The sequence below is a fragment of the Hyaena hyaena genome, unplaced genomic scaffold (genome assembly GCF_003009895.1).
Source record: "Hyaena hyaena isolate Hyena2069 unplaced genomic scaffold, ASM300989v1 scaffold_15, whole genome shotgun sequence".
NCBI lineage: Eukaryota > Metazoa > Chordata > Mammalia > Carnivora > Hyaenidae > Hyaena > Hyaena hyaena.
Window position 1 is genome coordinate 2301783 of NW_024080647.1, and position 20401 is coordinate 2322183.

Here is a 20401-nt window from a genome sequence, read left to right on the forward strand (position 1 = left end):
ACGTACTTTTGGTGTTGGCAGAATTCCCCTTGAAATTTCAGTTTGCTTCTTAATTCGTGCTAAAGATAGAGTATCACCTCTTATTGATTCTGAGCTAAGGAAAGCTGTGCGCCTGCCCCCTCTGATTTGACTGCTTACCACATTTACACTCTCTGAGGGAAGTGACATTAGGACAGAGCGGGACAAAGGAGTCTTTGGGTGGCTGAGCTGACATGCTTCCTTGGCATATGGCTTTCTTCCATTCTCTTGACTCTTGTCACTGACTTGCCATGTGGGACTGTAGGGGAAAGAAGTTCACAAAGGAAGCAAGAAGTAAATAGGAGTTGCAGGAAAATTGATGGCTATGTATAACAGCTTCTCAAACAGGGCAAGAGATTTATACTTGCACTTAAAACCGGGGGAAAGGTTTATACTTGCTACTGAAACTGGGCTGACATTTAACTTCTCATCGGAAAACACTACAGATTCACTGTTTTAAACTGTGAGACCACGTTTGCCGAAACAGACTGACAATTAATCATCTAGTATTTGTCTCTTACAAAATGATGTATTGCAGCTCCACCAGGTGGCTGGCGACAGCGGGAACGAGACGGGCCAGCGTCCGCCAGGCGGAGGGAGAAGCTGCTCCTGATTTTATTTGCGCATCACTTTGACTACATCAAAATTCGTTTTAGTGAAGGGCGAAGAAGGGAGACCATTTCAGGTTTTTCTAGGAAGTCTGGCAGAAAACAACAACAAAAACCAAAAAACAAAACCCACACAATCACTGTAACTCACTTTCAATGCATAAATACCCAAAACCCAGAGACCGTTTTTAGATGGGTTAATTTGTGCATCAGGCTTGTATATTCTGATGCCCTCGTTCTGGCTGTTATTTTTGGTTTTCCTAAAAAAGCGGGAGATACGGTAGGCTCGTAGGTTAGCTTGGGCTTGTGACCATTAGACACACGTGAGTGCGATCAAGCTCAGATGCTAAATATCATGAGTATCCCATCACAGTGTGGTAGGGAAAAATGCAGGTGACCTGAATTTTGTTTTAGGCTCCTCTTCTTTAGGCCAGTGGTGGCTGCTGCTGCTTTTTTTTTTTTTTTTTTTTGGCCCTCAGTTTTCCCATCTGTGAAATGAGTGAAAGGTACTGGCTGATCTCCAGAAACCCTTCGTCATGTGCGTAAGCGTTTTGAGCAATTTTTGTCTGAAGTTGGAAAAGAATACTTGTGAGACATTTGAAACCAAATAGAAAAGATGAGTGAGAAAAGCCATATTTAGTGTAGACATTTACATTTTTTAAATTAAACTCTACATTATGAAATTGATGACAAAAAGAATGAGACCGTTCACTTTTCTCCAGTTGGGAGATGGCACACAGATGTGATCATAAAGTCCATATGCAGTCTCGCCGAAAGTATCTGATTAGACATAAAATGTTAAAAATAAAGAATCTGATAAGTAAGTTGAGCCATCAAGCTATTCTAGGCAGCACAAGGAGTAAGGAACCCCCTCCACACCCAGCTACGAAAACACTGACAGGTGAAATTCGTTTTTGCAGCCTGTGGGTTTTGTTCTCATCTAGGTAAGGAGGTGATGCATTAATTGATTTTATTTTTTCGGGTTAGTTGCAGACCATGATTTCAAAATCGTGTAGCTGAAATTTTATTCCATTCTTTAACAGTACAAGCAGTTTAGGAAATCCCGAGAGCCGTTTGTGGTGATGTCCTCGTCCCCCACGCCTTGTTCTTTGCCTGTAACAACACGTGGATTCAGTATGTTACTCTCTGCGCTTCCTTACTTAAAAAAAAAAAAAGTTAATTCGTTACTTTAAAACATTGCCCATGAATGAAGAAAACTGGTTCCATACGGTGGCTCCTCCTACCCTTAAAAAAATCAGTGTATATAGTTTTTGCTACTCTCCTTGCTTTAGTTTGTCTTCTTCCATATGTGCTTTTATCGGCATATTGCTGGGCCACCTGTTTGGAGTTGGGAAGATTAGCTTTGAATGCAACATAGACTTTGATCTAGGAGGGTTGGTTTTTTTTTTTTTTCCTGTGAGACATTTACATGAAAACAGAATCTTTGATTTTTTTATTTACACTTGATCTGTTCTTACCGCTCATTTCCTACCTGAACTTGTCCTAATGCTCCATAAAGGACATCGCAGCTGGCTGCTAAGGAATTGATGGATAATTAATACAAGAGCACTTGAGGTAGAAATTAAGCAGCAGGAACTGCTGATTTCTTGAACAGACATGATACATTCCGATTTTCAAATATTGGCACAGTCCTAGGGTAATTTATGAGTAACAATTCTGGTTGCGGTGAAAAATTTTAGAAAGTTAGTTTCACAGTGTGTGCCGTATGTCAGATGTAGTCTTAAATTTATTTTAAATTTTGTTATTTTAATTTTTTTAAAAAGGGGGTTTATTTTCAGGCTGGTTCCTTTTAATAACCACATGAAGAAAGTTTACCAGTGAAAAGCATGCATATGTGCACATACGTGCTTTTTGAGTTATTATACATTATTCCTAGCAGTCTTTTGGACTAAATAATTTCCCCATATCTTTTTGTTTGAGCAAAAACTGTGGCAGCATTTCAAATACATAATCTTAGGTCTGGAATTGAAAATTTAGCTTGTAGTTTTCTGTGACCGGCTAACTGAGTTTGAGGAATATTTTATAAAATATTCATCTTACTTGGCATTGAAAAGCAGTTTGTGGCCATTTTGCCATATATTCTCTTTATTTATTAAAAAAAATTTTTTTATGTTTATTTACTTCTGAGAGACCGAGCACGAGAGGGGGGGGGCAGAGAGAGAGAGGGTGACACAGAATCTGAAGCAGGCTCCAGGCTCTGAGCTGGCTGTCAGCACAGAGCCCGATGTGGGGCTCGAACCCACAAACTCTGAGATCATGACCTGAGCCGAAGTCGGACGCTTAACTGACTGAGCTCCTATTCTCTTTTTAAAAAAATAAAGCCACTTTTTAAAAAGTTTATTTATTTTGAAAGAGAGAGAGAGGGAGAGGAGGAGGGAGAGTAGGGGAAGGGGAAGAGTGAGAGAGAGAAAGAGAATCCCAAGCAGACTCTGTGCTGTCAGTGTGGAGCCCCACACGGACTCAGTCTCACAAGCCGTGAGATCATGACCTGAGCTGAAATCAAGAGTCGGGTGCTTAACCGACAGAGCCCCCCAGGCACCCCGCCACACAGTCGTATAAAAACCTAATTTCAGTGGCTTGTTATTTTACTTCTTTAAACTTACTTTCCACATAAAACATGGGTTGTGGGTGTAGATGTGAGAGATGGGACTTTATGGTAGAACAATTTCAAATGTTTTCCACTTCTGAATATTTTATGGCATCACAGAAACAAACTGCTTCAGTTGTTCCGTGTCCTCATCTGTATTTGTTCATCATTGATGTAGCTTCTACTGTAAGAATTTCATTAGCTACGGCCATGCTGCACATGGGTTTCTGAAAGATTTAGTTACATCCTAAATAAATTTGCTTGCCTATTATGTCTGTAAATGATGCCCAAAGTGTCTCTATCAAACAAAAATTTGAGTTGGCTTTTGAAGAATCTGAATAAGGCCGAGTATAAATGGAATTGGGGTCATTTATCAGAATCCATCCTTGTGTATCTTTAGTTGAATTAATGTGTAAGCATTTGGCCCAAGGAATATGTGTAGCTTTTATTTTATTAATGGTTTAGCCTTACTGCTATCTTCCTTTCAGCTTGTAATAAGTACAGAATAGTTCCAGAATCTTGAAGATTCTTGTAATCTTCTACCTCACACGAAGTATGTAGGCAATAAAATAAATGTAAGCTGTTACTCTTTCTCTTCTGCTTGTTCTTTTCTGGGTGTTTGGTTAAATAGCCCTTTTGTTGTCTGCTGTATGATCTAATCATAATCGTTCTTGTGTTCTTAAAGAAAGAGCCGATGAGTTCAGTCATGTCACCATTACTTTTATGATCAAACGATAGAGAAGGAAATACCCTGATAAATGGGAGGCCATTTGAAATCTTTACCTAAAGAGAAGCAGCCACAGTACCCCATTAGTCTGATTACTTTACTGGTAAACTCGACCGCTGTGTATCTGTCGGGTTTTGCACTTTCCATGGTAACGTGGTGTCATTTTGTTCAGATATCCTTGGAGCAGAAGATCTTCTCGTGGAAGCGACTGCCGATGATGCCGTGAGGTTTTATCCCTGGACCATTGATAACAAATATTATTCAGCAGAGATCAATCTGTGTGTGGTGCCCCACAAACATCTCGTCACTGCCGAGGTTGCAGAGTCTGTCCAAGCGTTGGTGGTTTACTTTGACAGCACACAAGTAAGATTGGTTTTCCAGGGGCCTTGAGGAGGAAGTTATTTTGTGCTCCACCCCCCCCCACCCCCCCATGAAGTCTCTTACTGTCTCTCTTTCTGGTTTTGTTTATGTGTTTGTTTTTTCTCCCTCCAGAAATCTGGTCTTGATAGTGTTTCCTCATGGCTTCCACTGGCAGAAGCATGGTTACCTGAGGTCATGATCTTGGTCTGCGACAGAGTGTGTGAAAATGGTAAAGCGTGCCAGGGGGGCTATGGTTGGTACATACAGTTACTGTGCCCCGGGGAGCAGGTACTTTTGTTTTCTTAACTTAGTACATCTCCTGTGATGTCATTACTTTATGGAGATATTTTCAGCTATTTCTCTTTGGAATCTTGGGTACTTACATTTTATTTTTCATGAACGGACACTTTGGTTTGAGAAGTCATCTTTTTTTTTTTTTTTAATGTTAAACAGTCTCTCAGAGAGAGACTGACAGAGTGTGAGCGGGGGAGGGGCAGGGAGAGAGGGAGACACAGAATCTGAAGCAGGCTCCAGGCTCTGAAATGTCAGCACAGAGCCTGACGCGGGACTTGAACTCATGAACCGTGAGATCATGACCTGAGCCGAAGTTGGACACTTAACCAACAGCCAGCCAGGCACCCCGAGAAATCATCTTCTTTATATTACTTTATTTTGGGTGCTTTTAGAATAACCTTGATATTAAGGACAGCACTGAGACTGATGGAGAGTATTGCAGCAATATTCTGTTTGAAAAATTTTTTGCTTACAAAGACTCTTCTGCATGTTAGGTGTAAACCGACAGAAAGCTCAAGAATGGTGTATCAAACATGGCTTTGAATTGGTAGAGCTCAGTCCGGAAGAGTTGCCGGAGGAGGATGGTGAGTATTTATGTGTCAGGAGAAACAAGACATTTGGATTCAGATATGAGAGAGTATTTTAATTTGGGGAAGAAAAATCAAAGTGAAATTCAAAAAACATCTTTTCCTCAGCTGTTTGAAAAGATTTGTGTGATACCCATTGATGTGGTCTTACTGGTAATCAAATAATCCATTTATTTGGCTTCACCATGCATGTTGGGCCTTTTAAAGTACTGTTCGTGTTTTTCTTACAGATGAAAATAGAGGATTTCTACTTTAAAATCTTAAATCATTTCACCAATCTCATATACTTTTCTCCACTGCCAAAAAAAAAAAAAAAAAAGGTTTTGACCTATATTCATAAATAGTTAATATTCCTTATTGTGAATTCCTCATATCCTAAGGCTAAATTCTCAGGGACCTTAGGGGGCATGGCAGTCCTATTTTTATGTCTTTTGGACATTTGAAACTAAAAATAGACCCAGAATCTCCCCCCTCTCCCCCCTTTCCCCCAGGATAGCTTTTCACTTAACCACCTTTTACTGTACTCTGGACTTTTTGTTTCTTCCCCATTTCTCTTCCCCTCCTTCATTCCTCTTCTTACCTTCTCTCCTGCCCCCCTACACCTGTGCTCCCTGCCGTGGGACTGACCAAGGGAAGACAGGTTTTAGCCTGACCAAAACCTTACAACCTAGTGCAAGAGATACACATGTGTATGAGCAATTAAAAAAATATATTGGTGCTGTGGTATTTCAGACACAGAAGAGATTATTTCCGTTTTGAAATGCAAAGACTGTGTTGGCATCATGAACTCTGACCTGTCACTGGCTCCTCGGGGAAGAAATGGAAAAGGTGCTGGGCTCGTAGTTAGGGGACCAGTAGGGGTGTAGCACTGAGAAGATGCCAGTTGTTAAAACAGGTATTCTAAGAGACAACCAATATGGATTAAAGCACATAGATAGGATATAAGCAATCATTACATGAAACCTGTGTTTTTAAAAAATGTTTTTTTAATGTTTTAATTATTTCTGGGCAGGGGAGGGTCAGAGAGAGGGAGACACAGAATGTGAAGCAGGCTCCAGGCTCTGAGCTAGCTGTCAGCACAGAGCCTGATGCGGGGCTCGAACCCACGAACCGGGGGATCATGACCTGAGCCGAAGTCGGACGCCTAACCGACTGAGCCACCCAGGCACCCTAGAAACCTATGTTTTTTGGTTTTTTGTGTTTTTTTTTTAAAGAAATTAAGAAATATCTTTTTCTATTCTGGTTTAATTGCAATTTTTCCAAAATGTTGCCTTTGGAAATAAAACCATGCCAGAGAAGAGGGCAAACATGAAATAAAAACGCCGATTTTTTTCACTGTACATTTTTAATAATAGTTGAAAGTTAACAATTTTTCTTCCCACACCTTTCTAGGTCCCCTGAAACTTGTGCGTTGTTTTGTGCATGTACATAATCACTTATTTCTGGCACTAGAATTTTCTCATCTCAGTGTTGTCCTTGAGAGTCAATGCTTGAGTCATTTATTTAAATCTGTTTTTATTTTGTAAGTTCTTCTCCCTTGTACCACTACGCATCTGCTGGCTCCTTGTCTGAACAATGTTCTTGCATTAATTGAGCTTGATGTTAAAATAGACTTGACGTATCCTCTTTAGGTGAAGTGATTAAATCCTTCCTAGATGTTTTAAAAGACAAAAACCGTGTACTTTGTATGCATGTATTCTAACACCATGCTTGTTTGGATTAACTTCCATCTTACTGGTTCTAGCTCTTGATTTCAGACCACAGTTTTGGTTTCTGGATCTGTCATCTGAGGTATTAGTTGTTCTTTTAAGAACAGAATCATTCATAGGGAAGATAAACCTTCCTTTTGTTTACTCATTTAGACATGATGGTGATAAAATTCATCTTTGTATTTTCATTTGAATCCTCACCCTCTTTCTGTTAAGTTGGTAGGTTGGTATTTTTTAGATGATTCATCCATCCATCAGTAGTTACTGAGAGCCTGCTGTCCTTCAGGCGCCATGTTAGGTGGTGATTCCCACCAGCCTTGGGTGAGGGGGTCTGGGGGTGCAGTTACATCCGTGACTCATCAGTTCTGGAATGTCTTTCCTCTAGGGGAGGTGTGTGCAGAATGGTGTCAGCCCTACTTTTCTTTGAGAATGGCATATGTGATTTGCCCTTGATCAGATAGCTAAGTTACAGAGCCTGAGTTCAGATTCAGATCTTCTGACTCCTAATTCTGTGCCAGGCGAGGCCACTGGACACAGGTTGTACACGGAGGGGCTCTGGAAGCTCTTAGGAGACATTGTCTTCCAACCACATGAAAACTATTTCTGCCATTATTTTTCATATACAGTCTTTCACGTACAATTTCCATTGTACACATGCCTGCGAGCCAAGAATGTCATCTTCTTGGTATGCTAACTGGGACTACTGCCCTGTTATTTTGAGTAGCATCAGTTAAATTCCAGAAGCACGATAGTACGAATACTAAACCAGCTAAACTAAGTTGTTGGTTTTTATTTTTAATGACCTTTGCCTGTCTCCTACCCTTACAGTAGTTTTATTTCTCATCCTTAAACGGTCTCTCTCTGGTAAGGAAGTTGTTCTCTAAAACCTGTTATAAACAGTGATTGCATTCTGTGGTTCCCAGAAGAAGACAGGGCATTTACGGGATTTTATGGCCTACCAAGAGGAGCTTTCCTGCCTTCAGGAAGTCATTCTCTATAAATAACCAAAATTGCCATTTCTAGTGCTATGCCAGGATTGTGTAATTAACAGGAAGTAACATTCTTAGGAGGATATGAGTGGATTCCATTGGTGAGGTGATAGAGATGACTTTATCATATAAACCTTTTATATTGTGCATTTATTTCATTGTTTTAGTTTCAAGGATATTCTTTCAGGAGCTCCAAGCTCTGTATTTATTTTTTCTTTATTACATAACTCACAGTGTGAAGTACCAACTAAAGAAGCAAGATAATAAGACAGTTAAGCCACAGTTGTTTAAAAGTATGACTTGGAAGATACACACACACATGCACACATATATACATACACAGTCATGTATATACGTATTTGTGTATAAATGTTTGTAAAAATATATCTATTTCCCCTCCCTGATTAGATGACTTCCCAGAATCTACAGGAGTAAAGCGAATCATTCAAGCCTTGAATGCAAACGTCTGGTCCAATGTAGTGATGAAGAATGGTAAGTTACCTGGGACTGAAAGTCCTAAGGAGTTTTTTTTTCCCCTCTTGGTCCTTGTAGGTTTTAAATTACTTGGATATATGTGAAACCATTAAGATTATATGAAATGTTAGATTTATTCAATTTTAAGTCCCCAGTTGAAGGAAGAGCCAAAAGTAACCTTTCTAAGAATTTATAATCTATGTTTAATAGTTAATTCAGTAAGGATTTAAGAACCTAGAGCCTGCTTAAAATTATGCCTCGCATTGCCTTTGGCTTTGAGAAATAACCCCCAAATTATAAAACAGGAACCCTGTCCCTGAGCAGTTTGTAGTCCAGCTGTGGGATCCAGGTGTGCACTTTTAACATGCTGGGCAATCAGACAAGGCTGTCTCTGGCGAGCGCAGAATGACTCATACAAGCAGTAAACACACAGAGGTCGGAGATGTGGTCTTTGCTGTCGGCTTGAGTATGTAGAGCTTCCCGGTGAAAATGGGTCTTGGCAGTGGTATTCATGGGATGGTCCAGATTTGGGTTATTGAAGGGGAGAGTGACAAATGGGAGGAAGCATGGCATCAAGAATAACGGTTGCATGGTCCAGGGTCACTTAGTAGTTGGAGCTAGCCTAGAAGAGAGAGGCCTGAGTGCTAGTCAGGAGAATCTGGAGAATCTGGGCTTCTTCCTATAGGAACTGGGGAGTCACTGGAGGTATTTTAACCAGAGTGATGCAGAGAAGTTGGCATCTTTCAGAGGGTAATGTGATGGCAGTGTGCAGGTGAGTTTGGCAGTTGAAGCAGGTGGAGGTGGAGCCAGAGTGAGGGGGTGGGGCCTGGACCGTTGTGGCGGCCAGTGTCCATGGGGCAGGAAGCTGGACCTGAAATGCAGTGTGAAGCGGGTAGGCTGGTTGGCGCACATTAGCCTCTTATAGTCTGTATTAGTTTGCTCAGGCTGTGGTAACAAAGTACTGCAAACTGGAAGCTTAGGATGACAGGTGTTTATTGTCTCATAGCTCCCAGAGTCAGCTGGCCGTGCTCCCTCAGAAGGTGCTGGGGAAGGATCTTTTCGCTTCTCCCTACCAGCTTCTGGCAGGTTTTTGGCTTGTGACCTTCTCCCTGTGTGGCTGTCTGTGTGCAGGTTTCTTTTTTGGGTAAGGACAGTAGCCATATTGCATTAACGGCCCACCCTACTTCAGTAGGGTGACTTCATCCTAACTAAACCTGCATGAAAAAGGTCACAGGCAGAGGTATTAGGAGTTAGAACTTGAACACATAAACTTGGTGGGACCATAGCATAGTCCTTTAGGAGTTGCTGATTGTGTGGTGTGTGTCTGTCTTGTAGCACCTGGCCGTCTCTGCAAGTACGCTGTGGTAGGTGAAACACTACAGAAAGTGATGAGAAAAATCCCATTTACATACTGAGCTTACCCCTCTCCTCTGAGATAAAAGACTCAAGTGGAAGATCAGTTTTATAGAAGTAAAATATTTCATCTCAAGCTTTGGTTGACACTTGGGTGAGATCGGGGCCCTTTAGTTTGCCTGAGATCTGAATTGATCCATGTCCTCATGGAGAAACCCCTGGTATAGTAAGCTACTCCTTCCCCTTTTCCTTCCTTCTGTCCTTCCTCTTCCTCACTTCATTCTTTCTAGGAGGATCCCAAAGTGTCTGTTGCGTTGAATCGCAACAATAGATTTTGGTCTTTTGCAGTAGCAATCAAAATAAGGCCCTGTTATCTTTAGAAAACAAATCAGGAGATGGAGCACCTGGGTGGCTCAGTCGGTTGAGCCTCCAACTTCGGCTCAGGTCACGACCTCACGGCTTGTGGGTTCGAGCCCCGCATCGGGCTCTGTGCTGACAGCTTGGAGCCTGGAGCCTGCTTTGGATTCTGTGTCTCCCTCTCTGCCCCTCCCCCACTCTGCCTGTTTCTCTCAAAAATAAATAAATCTTAAAAAATTTTTTTTTTTTAAAAATCAGGAGATTTTAGCCTGTGTTGTCATCTCCCTGTTACCCAAACAAACTTAAACGGAGATGTGGGCCTTCTCCCTCAGCAGGCCCTTGTTGAACATTTATCCTGGGCATTGCTGTGCATTTCTTCACTGTAGAAATATGTCTTAAGGTATGGTACGTAAACTGCATCAATTGGGGTCAGATTGTATTGAGTGGTGCTCGATAGATTCATGGGAACTGTTCTCAGAAAACCTTATTTGGCCTCAATCGTCTTTTGAAAAATCTGCCCCCTCAAAGTTCATGCGTTAAAGAAGTACTGCCTTGTCATTTACGTGTGTGGCTATACATTTAGAAGCTGGACTGAACACATTTTATTACTTTGCAGTTGTGGGCAAAGGTATTTTCTGGAAAAAAAGGGTATTTTCCGTTCTACTTGTTTTAGACACTAAACAATATTTTTTTCTTTTTTAATAGTTTATTGTCAAGTTGGTTTCCATATAACACCCCGTGCTCATCCCCACAATATTCTTAAGACAACTGCAGAGCAAAGAGGCATACTGTGGCTATTTCATGGCTCTGTGCCCTGAGCGTGTCAGCCTTCTTCTGTTCTCCTCAGTGTTGGTACGCTGACTTGCCATTAACAAAAACCCAAAAGGTTGCCATCAGCTTAATTCCAAGTTTAAGAGGATCCTGAACTACGTGGTATGAAGGAAACTTCACTATCTTCTCTCTCGGAGGGGCCCTAGATATGGAAATACAGTGACATTTGGATGCAACCCAGGTCCTAGGAAGCGTGAAGGTCACCCTTGTGGGGCCCCACATCGTCGATTACAGACCAGCTCTGTGTGGATGTGGGGGGGGGGGACCCGTTACTCTTCCAGAGTGACCTCCTTCCTGTGCCCCTTGCGGAGCCTCGCGGCCCTGGTGGCCTCAGCGTCCAGCGAGTGGCGCCTTCCTCCCAGCAGGCTTGTCCTGAATGTCTGCTAGCAGGCGCTCAGACTCGGTCACATGCCTTTTGGGGACCTCTTCCTCTAGATTTCTTTCAACCCCTCCCCTTTTCTCTCTTTCTTCTTCTCTTTAAAAAAGTTGTGGTTAAATATACATAACATAAAATGTAACGTGTTAACCATTTTAAACATATACAGTTCAGAGGCAGTATGAATATTCCCATCGTTACATAGCCATTACCACTCAAAGTTGGGGTTTTTTTAATGTTTATTTTTGAGAGAGGGTGCAAGAGAGAGTGGGGGAGGGACAGAGAGGGAGACAGGATCTGAAACAGACTCTGTGCTGACAGCAGAGAGCCCAAAGGGGGCTCGGACTCCCGAACCTCGAGATCATGACCTGAGCTGAAGTCGGACGCTTAACCTACTGAGTCACCGAGGCGCTCCTCAAAGTTTTTTAAACCAAAAAAAGTTTTAAGTCGAAAAGTTGGTTGACAAAGTAAAGAAAGACATAAGAGGTCTTCGTCATGGTCATCATCTTTTTCTTCTTCTTCTTTTTCTTTCTTTTTTTTTTTTTTTACTGCATGTTCACCCAGTTATTTTAATGAAGGAATAAATGTTTACACAAGATTTTGGAGTATAGTAAGAGAGTAGTGTACCTAATTCAGTGCAAGACTAGCTTAACACATCCTGATCCAAAGCTCTAAAGATAGTTGCCAGTAAAGAAACTTTCTCATTTATGAACATATAGATGCCATGATTTTAATGAAAATATTAGCACTTAACTACTGTTAACACATAGCCTCATACATTGTTATACTGTAATGAAATCTCTCCTTTACTCCTGTTTCTCTGAAGAATCAAGCAACAGTTTCCACTCCTAATACTGCCTGCTCAGTTACATGACCTTAGATCTCATTTTTTTCTGGGCTTTATTCTTAATCCGGAAAATGATATTGACCCCAGTCCGTGGCTCCCAGCTCTGGCTGCACATTTGAATCAGCCGAGACACCTTTATGAGCTGTGGCTCACCCAAACCATTCATCTCAGAAGGGAGGGGCAGCTAAGGTATATATTTTAAGTGCCTCAGGAATTCAAAAATGCAGCCTTGGCCGACAACCATGGACATACGTGATAGTCATCTAGTTCTAACTTGTAAGAGCCTGTGCTTCATCCATGGGAGTAAATTGGGCATTTTGACAGCAGCATTCGCCCTGACTGACTTGCTTTCTCCCATTCTTAAATCGTGGAGTATTTGCAAGACACTGCTTTGACATACAAAGCCCGAGGGAAAAGACAGGACAACCCAGCATAGAGTCACCTAGAGACAAAGTAAAAATAGTGGGCACTGCCTTCCTTACTTCCTTGGTACCTGCTTCTAGTAGGGGCAAGTATCATGACAAAGTCACCAGTGTTTGTATGACATAAGCCTCCTTGAGATCTGAAAGAGAGAATACAGCCTTTATGAGTAGCTAATTGTCTAGGGGCATTTGTACCTGGGCCATTTGAGTTTTTCTTCTGTCAACCTCAAATCTGTCTCTGGTCCATAATTTAAATCGAGTTTCAAGTTCATTCATCCATTAAAAAAATATTTATTGGGGCACCTGGGTGGCTCAGTCAGTTAAGCACCCGACTTCGACTCAGGTCATGATCTTGCAGTCTGTGAGTTCGAGCCCTGCGTAGGGCTCTGTGCTGACAGCTCAGAGCCTGGAGCCTGCTTCAGATTCTGTGTCTCCCTTTCTCTTTGCCCTTCCCCAACTCACACTCTGTCTATAAAAAATAAATGTTAAAAAAATTTTTAAAGTATTTTTTGAGTACATCTTGTGTGCCAGGCGTTGTTCTGTGTGCTTAGAATACATCAATGAACAAAATGAACACAAATTTTTGTCCTTGTGGAGTTTTCATTGAGGTAGGAGGCAGTAGCCAATAGACAACACAATTAGTAAATTGTACAGTATGTTAAGGAAGTGATAAGTGATACAGAAAAAATAATAAAGCAGGCCCGGGGGATTCAGATTGCCAGAGAGACTGAAGTATTAAATTGGGTGGTCACGGTTGGTCTCCTGGAGAGCTTGAGATTTGAGGAAGGAGTTGAGATGCTTCCCCATGTGGGTATCTGGGGGAAGAACATAGCCGGCATAGGGATTGGTACAGCAAAAGGCCCTACGGTGAAAGCATGCCTGATGTGTTTGAAGAATAGCAAGGGACATACAGTGGCTGAGGGGAGAAGGTCAGAGAAAGTGGAGGAGCAGATTATTTAAGGCCTATTAGGCCATCGGCGTAACTTTCACATTTACTCAAAGTCAGTTGGGAGCTATTGCAGGTCATTGAATAGAAGAGTGACATGATCCAACTTTAGGTCTAAAAGGATCACCATAGATGCTGTGTGGAGAAAAGGTGATGGAGGTGAAGATGAACCAACAAAGTCTTAGGGAGCCAGTGCAGTACTCCAGGTGAGAGGTAATGGTGGCCCAGATGAGAGTTGTAGCAATGGAAGATGTAAGAACAGGTCAAATTCTGGATGAGGTAGGGCTAGCATTGATTTCCTGCTGGTGTGGATGTGAGGTAGGAGAGAAAGAGAGCAGTCAAGGACTGAAGGATGTGGGCCTAAGCAATGTGAAGGATAGATTGCCATGAACTGCAATGAGGGGGCTACAGACGGAACTGACTGTGAGGGGCAGGGTGGCATATGAGTAATTCCGCTTTGGACACGTTAACTTTGAGATGGCTACTAAACTTCCAAGTGGAGATGTCAAGTAGCCAGTTGGATAGATGCGTGGAGTTTCAGAAGAGAGGCATAGGGATGGCCTGAAAGAGATCACTAAGGGAATAGATGTAAATAAAGTGGACCAAGGACTTAGCCCAGGGACAGTCCAACATCAGGTGAAGAGAAGGAACCAGCAAAGGAGAGTGAGAAAGAATGACCAGCGAGGTAGGAAAAACGAGAGTAGAGTCCTAGAAGCAAAAGTGGAGTGCCCTTAATTAAGATGGAGAGAATGCTCAGCTATGCCAAATGCTGCTAATAGGTCAGGTAAGGTGAGAACTGAGAATTGACCTCTGGATTTAGCAATATGGGGGGTCACCAGTGACCTTGAAGAGAACAGTTTTGGAGAAGTCGGTGTAAGAAATACTGGGAGGAGAGAAATTGGAGATGGTGACTATAAACCTCTCTTGAAATTTTGCAGAGGAAATGGAGCAAAGAAATAGGTGGGAGCTCCTGAGAAGAGTGTGGTTGAGTTTTGTTTTGTTTTTTTTTTTAACTTTTTAAATAATGTTTTTTAATGTTTACTTTTGAGAGAGAGAGAGCACAAGTGGCAGAGGGGTTGGGGGGAGGGGAGGACACAGAATCCAAAGCAGGCTCTAGGCACTGAGCTGTCAGCACAGAGCCTGATGCGTGGTTTGAACCCACGACTGTGTGATCATGACCTGAGCAGAAGTCAGACGTTTAACCAAGTGAGCCACCCAGGCGCCCCAGGTTTTACTATGTTTTTATGATCAGAGCAAGAGCAGCATATTCCTGGGCTGAAGGGAAAGATCCAGTAAAGAGGGAAAAACTGATGGTGTTGGAGAGGGAAAGGAGAATTGTTGTAGTGCTGCCCTAGAGTAGGTGAGGGGCCACCTCCAGTGGATGAGCAGAGGGTTCGGCTTTGGACAGGAGGAGGAGAGTGGATCTTGGAAAGAGGCAGGAAGGGAGTATGTTGCTGGGTGGGGAGATACGGTGTGGAAATCTGGAAGCATCTTCTGATCGCTTCAATTTTCTCATTGAAGTAGCAAGCCAGGTTATCAGCTGAGAGGCCAGAAGGAAGGTGGCGTTAGGATTTGAGGAGGGAGAGGAAAATACAGAAGTCCTCTAGAAAAGAGAGAAGGTGAACCTAGCGATGTAAATAAAGTAAGATTGCCAGACAGCATGAAGGGGCGTGCTAGAAATTTGGTGTGATAAATTTAAAGTGAAACCAGGTAACGTGCGTGTGTGTGTGTGTGTGTGTGTGTGTGTGTGTGTGTTCCCCAGCTACCTTAAGCTCTATGGGCACATGAATGGAGTAATCAGTTGTGCTTTTATAAGCAAGGGTATCACTGCAAGAGAGATGCAAGGAATTAGTATGTATAAGAGAGTAACTATGATGGTTGTGGAATTTAAACTGGGTAAGAAACGGAGAGAATTGGTGGGGATAGGGTCAGTGAAAAGTGATAGTTTTGAGGTGCGAGTGGAGTTGAAAAATAGTTGGATTGAGGCACTGTCAGGACGGAGTGGGTGGAAAGGTGGGTGGTGGTCAGATAGTGAGATGCGTCAAATTGAGATCATGGAGGGGTAGTAGCTCTTGGTAATGATAAGGTGTTAGGGCATGACTGGGAATACATGGCTGAAGCCGGGTAGATGCTGTCCTCTACCCGACTCCAGTGAACTGAGAGGTTATTGGGAGGATCATCTATATGCCTACTGAACTTACTAGGAATTCAGGCAGTAGTACTGAAGACCATGACAGTGAGCCACTAGTTAAAATTGTGAAGAAATAAGGGGAGAGTGGTGGGGGGAGCTGTTGGATGATGTAGTGAAGTTCTTAGACACTTGCCTTCAAATAAAGATTGTCTTTGTGGAAATATTAAGCTTTTATATTTGGGGCGATTTTAGGAGTAATTTTTTTTTTTTAATGTTTTATTTATTCCTGAGAAAGAGAGACAGTGTGAGCAGGGGAGGGTCAGAGAGAGACAGAGACACAGAATCTGAAACAGGCTCCAGGCTCTGAGCGAGCTGTCAGCAGAGCCCGACGTGGGGCTCGAACCCACGAACTGTGAGATCATGACCTGAGCTGAAGTCGGATGCTTAACCAACTGAGACACCCAGGCGCCCCGATTTTAGGAGTAATTTAATCCACTGATTCTCAACTGAGACCCACTGGAGTTATGGGAGTGCATATCACATGCTACACACACCCTCTGGAGATCCTTGCCTGGCTCTGAGTAACAGTGACTGTAACTAGTAAGCCAGCATTACCAGTTGGTTGATAGGATGACGAATCTTTCAACTACATTGGATTAGAAAACTATTAGGAAGGGCGCCTGGGTGGCTTAGTTGGTTCTGTCTTTGGCTCAGGTCATGATCTCACGTTTTGTGAGCTCAACCCCCACATGTAGCTCTGTGCTTACAGCAAGGAGCCTACTTTGGATCGTCTTTTCCCCCCTCTCCCTGCCCCTCCTCTGCTCGTGCACACATGTTCTCTCTTAAACTGTTAGGAACTTTGCATCTAGTCTCATCTGTCCAGTACAGGAATGGCTTCTCTGGCCACATGACCATCCATTCTTTTTGGCTGACTGCTTCAAGTAACAGGTCATTCAATACTTTGTGAAATTGTCCTAGAAGCAATTAATTTCATAGAGAAATCAAAGAGCTGTGTTATTACTTAGTGGATAGAATATTTTTGTATGCTGGTAGTTTGGGAAAGGACACTTGCTTTTCTTTGTCATGGAGCGGTGAAAACGTTCTCTCTGGATGACGCATGGTCTCTGCTTCTTGCTGTCACTGGCTTTCATTTTGATCACTCTTCTTCCTAGTCATTCTAGGAGGCGAAGAAAGTTCCTTCGGCACTGGAAAAAATGTAGCTCAGGGCTACTGAAGTAATCAAGGGGAGGGGAAGAATGGAGAATATCTCAAGTAAGAAGTTTGGAAAAACCAAAGCGGAGAAGGGATTAAATTGGAATCTGTGGTATAGGGTATATATAGGGTGGATACAGATTTGCTTTCCCAAATCCCAGACTGCTATAACGTAGGGACATTTCCTAAAGCTTAAAATGGTTTACCCATTACAAATAAAATGGAAGCATTATTGAACATAGCGGGAGGTAGTTTATGGAGCTCATTACACTCACACATGATCCAAGCAGAAAATAGATATGGTTCCAAACGGAAATGTGATGAACTCTCATGAATGATCATTGTTCTTGTGCAAGTGGAGAAGGTACTTTACCTGACATTTTAAGACTTGTCTTGGAGAGCACTCATGTTTTTCTTCCCAGTATTTTTATGCAGTATTTTTTCTGTCAGGTTTTGTACTGGGTCGGTTGACTCGGGTTCTTGAATTTTATATAGACAATAAAGGGCATTGTTTTATTTGTTAGGATAGTGCATGTGAATTAGCCAGGTGAAGGCATGTAAAACGGAGAATCTCCAGACATGCATCTTCCTTTTACAGATGGGGAAAGTGAGGCCCTAGGGAGGAGAGGTGACCTGCCCATTCTCACTTGCCTGATAGTGAGTCAGTAGCTAAGGTAGGACCAGACGGCAGGTGTTTTCCTGACGAGGATTGTTGTGTGTTTTTCCATTACAGTGTGTTGATTTACGTTATTGGCTGGTGAGAGAAATGAACACAGAGTGGTTAAATAATTTAGCCAGCCTGCATGGGAAATTACTGGCAGAGCCAGATGAGTTCATTCTCTATGGAGCCCCTTCAGCTTGGGTGTTCTGGCCTGAGTAAGATTTTAATGAGACAGACTGGAAGTAGTGATCACATCTGAGATTGGACGTTTTTGCTTACTGCATTTAAAATAAATCCTTTTAGGGGCGCCTGGGTGGCTCAGTCGGATAAGCATCCAGCTTTGGCTCAGGTCATGATCTCACAGCTCATCAGTTTGAGCCCCACGTTGGGCTCTGTGCTGACAGCTCAGAGCTTGGAGCCTGCTTCGGATTCAGAGTCTTCCTCTCTCCCTGCCCCACCCCCGCTTGTCCTTTCTCTCTCTCTCTCTCAAAAATAAAACATTAAAAATTTTTTAAAATAAACATTAAAAAGATTATTAAAAATAAAAAATAAATCCTTTAAATTTAATTGTAGAGTTTTATTTTTAATTTTATTTTATATATTTTGTAATTACAGTATAGTTGACATACAATGTTAATAGTTTTAGGTATACAACATAGTGATTCAACGATTCTTTTCTTATGCTGTGCTGACCACAGACAGCCGAGCTACCTCATGTCGTCATAATACTATTAGAGTATCACTGACTATATTCTCCGTGTGCTGGACCTAATAGCCCCATGATTATTCATTCCAGAACTGGAAGCCTGTACCTCCCACTCCTTTTCACCCATTTAGCCCATCCTCCACACCCTCACAATCATCAGTTTGTTCTCCGTATATACATACGAGTCTATTTCTGCTGCTTGTTTGTTTTTTAGATTCCATGTCTAAGTGAGATCATATGGTATTTGTCTTTCTCTTTCTAACTCATTTCACTTAGCACAATACCTTCTGGGTCCATTCAGGTTGTCACACATGGCAAGACTGCATTCTTTTTTACGGCTCAGAAATATTCCATTGTGTACATATACCACATCTTCTTTATCCAGTCATCTGTCCCATCTGTAACATGGGTTACTTTCATATCCTGGCCGTTGTAAATAATGCTGTAGTAAACACAAAGGTGGTGTACCTTTCCAAATGAATGCTTCTGTTTTCTTTGGGTAAATACCCATTAATGGAATTACTGGATCATATGGTATTTCTATTTTTAATTTTTTGAAGAACTCTCATACTGCTTTCCACCTGACTATACCAGTTTACATTCCCACCAGCTGTGCACGAGGTTTTCCTTTTCTCCACATCCTCGCCATCACTTGTTGTTTCTTATCTTTTCTTAAGTTTTTTTAATGTTTATTTATCTTAGACAGAGTGTGAGCAGGGGAGGGGCAGAGAGAGAGGGAAACACAGAATCATCGGGAGCAGGCTGACGCAGGGCTCAAACTCACTAACCGGGAGATCATGACCTGAGCCAATGTTGGATGCTTAACCGACTGAGCCACCAGGCGCCCCACTTATCTTTTTGATTCTAGCTGTTCTGACAGGTATAAGGTGATATCTCATTGTGGTTTTGATTTGCAATTCTCTGATGGTGCACAGTGATATTGAACATCTTTTTCTTGTGTCTCTTGGCTTAGAAAAATGTCTGTCCATTTTTAATCAGATTATTTGTGTTTTGGTGTTGAGTGGTATAAATTTTTTAGATATTTTGAATATTAAGCCCTTATCAGATATATCATTTGCAAGTATCTTTTGCCAGTTAGTAGGTTGCCTTTTTGGTTTTTTGTTTCTGTCTCTGTGCAAAAGATTTTATCTTGGTGTAGTCCCAATAGTTTATTTTTGTTTTTGTTTCCCTTGCCTGAGGAGACCTATCTAGAAAAAGGCTAATGTCAAAGAGATAACTGCCTGTGTTTTCTTCTAGGAGTTTTATGGTTTCTGGTCTCACATTTATTTTTTATTTATTTTTTTAATATTTTTATTTATTCCTAGGAGAGAGAGAGAGACAGTGCGAGCAGGGGAAGGTCAGAGAGAGAGGGAGTCACAGACTGAAACAGGCTCCAGGCTCTGAGCTGGCAGTCAGCACAGAGCCCGACGCGGGGCTCGAACCCACGAACCGCGAGATCATGACCTAAGCGAAAGTCGGACGCTCAACCGACTAAGCCACCCAGGGACCCCTCTGGTCTCACATTTAGATCATTAATCCATTTTGAGTTTATTTTTGTGTATGGCTAAAAAAAAAGTGGTCCAGTTCTCATTCCTATTTATGTAGCTGTCCAGTTTTCTCAAGATCATTTATTAAAGAGATTATCTTTTCCCCATCGTATATTCTTGCCTCCTTTGTTGTAGATTAATTGACCATATGAGCCTGGATTTATTTCTGGGTTCTCTGTTCTGTTGATATATGTGTCTGTTTTTTTGCCAGTACCATATTGTTTTGATTGCTACAGCTTTGTAGTATATCTTGGAATCTGGAATTGTGATTCCTCCAGTTTTATTCTTTCTCAAGATTGCATTGGCTGTTTGGGGTCTTTTGTGGCTCCATAAAAATTTTAGGATTAATTTTGTTTTAGTTCTGTGAAAAGTCTGATGGTATTTTGAAAGGGATTGCATTGAGTCTGTAGGTTGCTTTAGGTTGTGTGGACATTTTAACAATATTAAGTCTTCCAATCCATGGGCATGGAGTATCTTTTCATTTCTTTGTGTTGTCATCAGTTTCTTTCATCAGTGTTTACAGTTTTCAGAGTACAAGCCTCTCACTTCCTTGGTTAAGTTTATTCCTAGGTATTTGATATTTTTGGTGCAGTTGTAAATAGAATTGTTTTCTTAATTTCCAGTTAATTGCTACTTTA

At 41.9% G+C, this 20401-nt stretch overlaps 1 protein-coding gene across 1 annotated transcript in view; it reads left to right on the forward strand.

Annotated features, from left to right (window-relative positions):
* The window catches only part of AAGAB (alpha and gamma adaptin binding protein), a 53082-nt gene that overhangs the window by 13247 nt on the left and 19434 nt on the right, over window positions 1-20401 (forward strand). The window contains exons 2-5 of the mRNA XM_039219791.1: window positions 4134-4324; window positions 4454-4550; window positions 5110-5199; window positions 8309-8392. Coding sequence (XP_039075722.1) covers window positions 4134-4324; window positions 4454-4550; window positions 5110-5199; window positions 8309-8392 — 462 coding nt within the window. The remainder of the gene's footprint in view (window positions 1-4133; window positions 4325-4453; window positions 4551-5109; window positions 5200-8308; window positions 8393-20401) is intronic.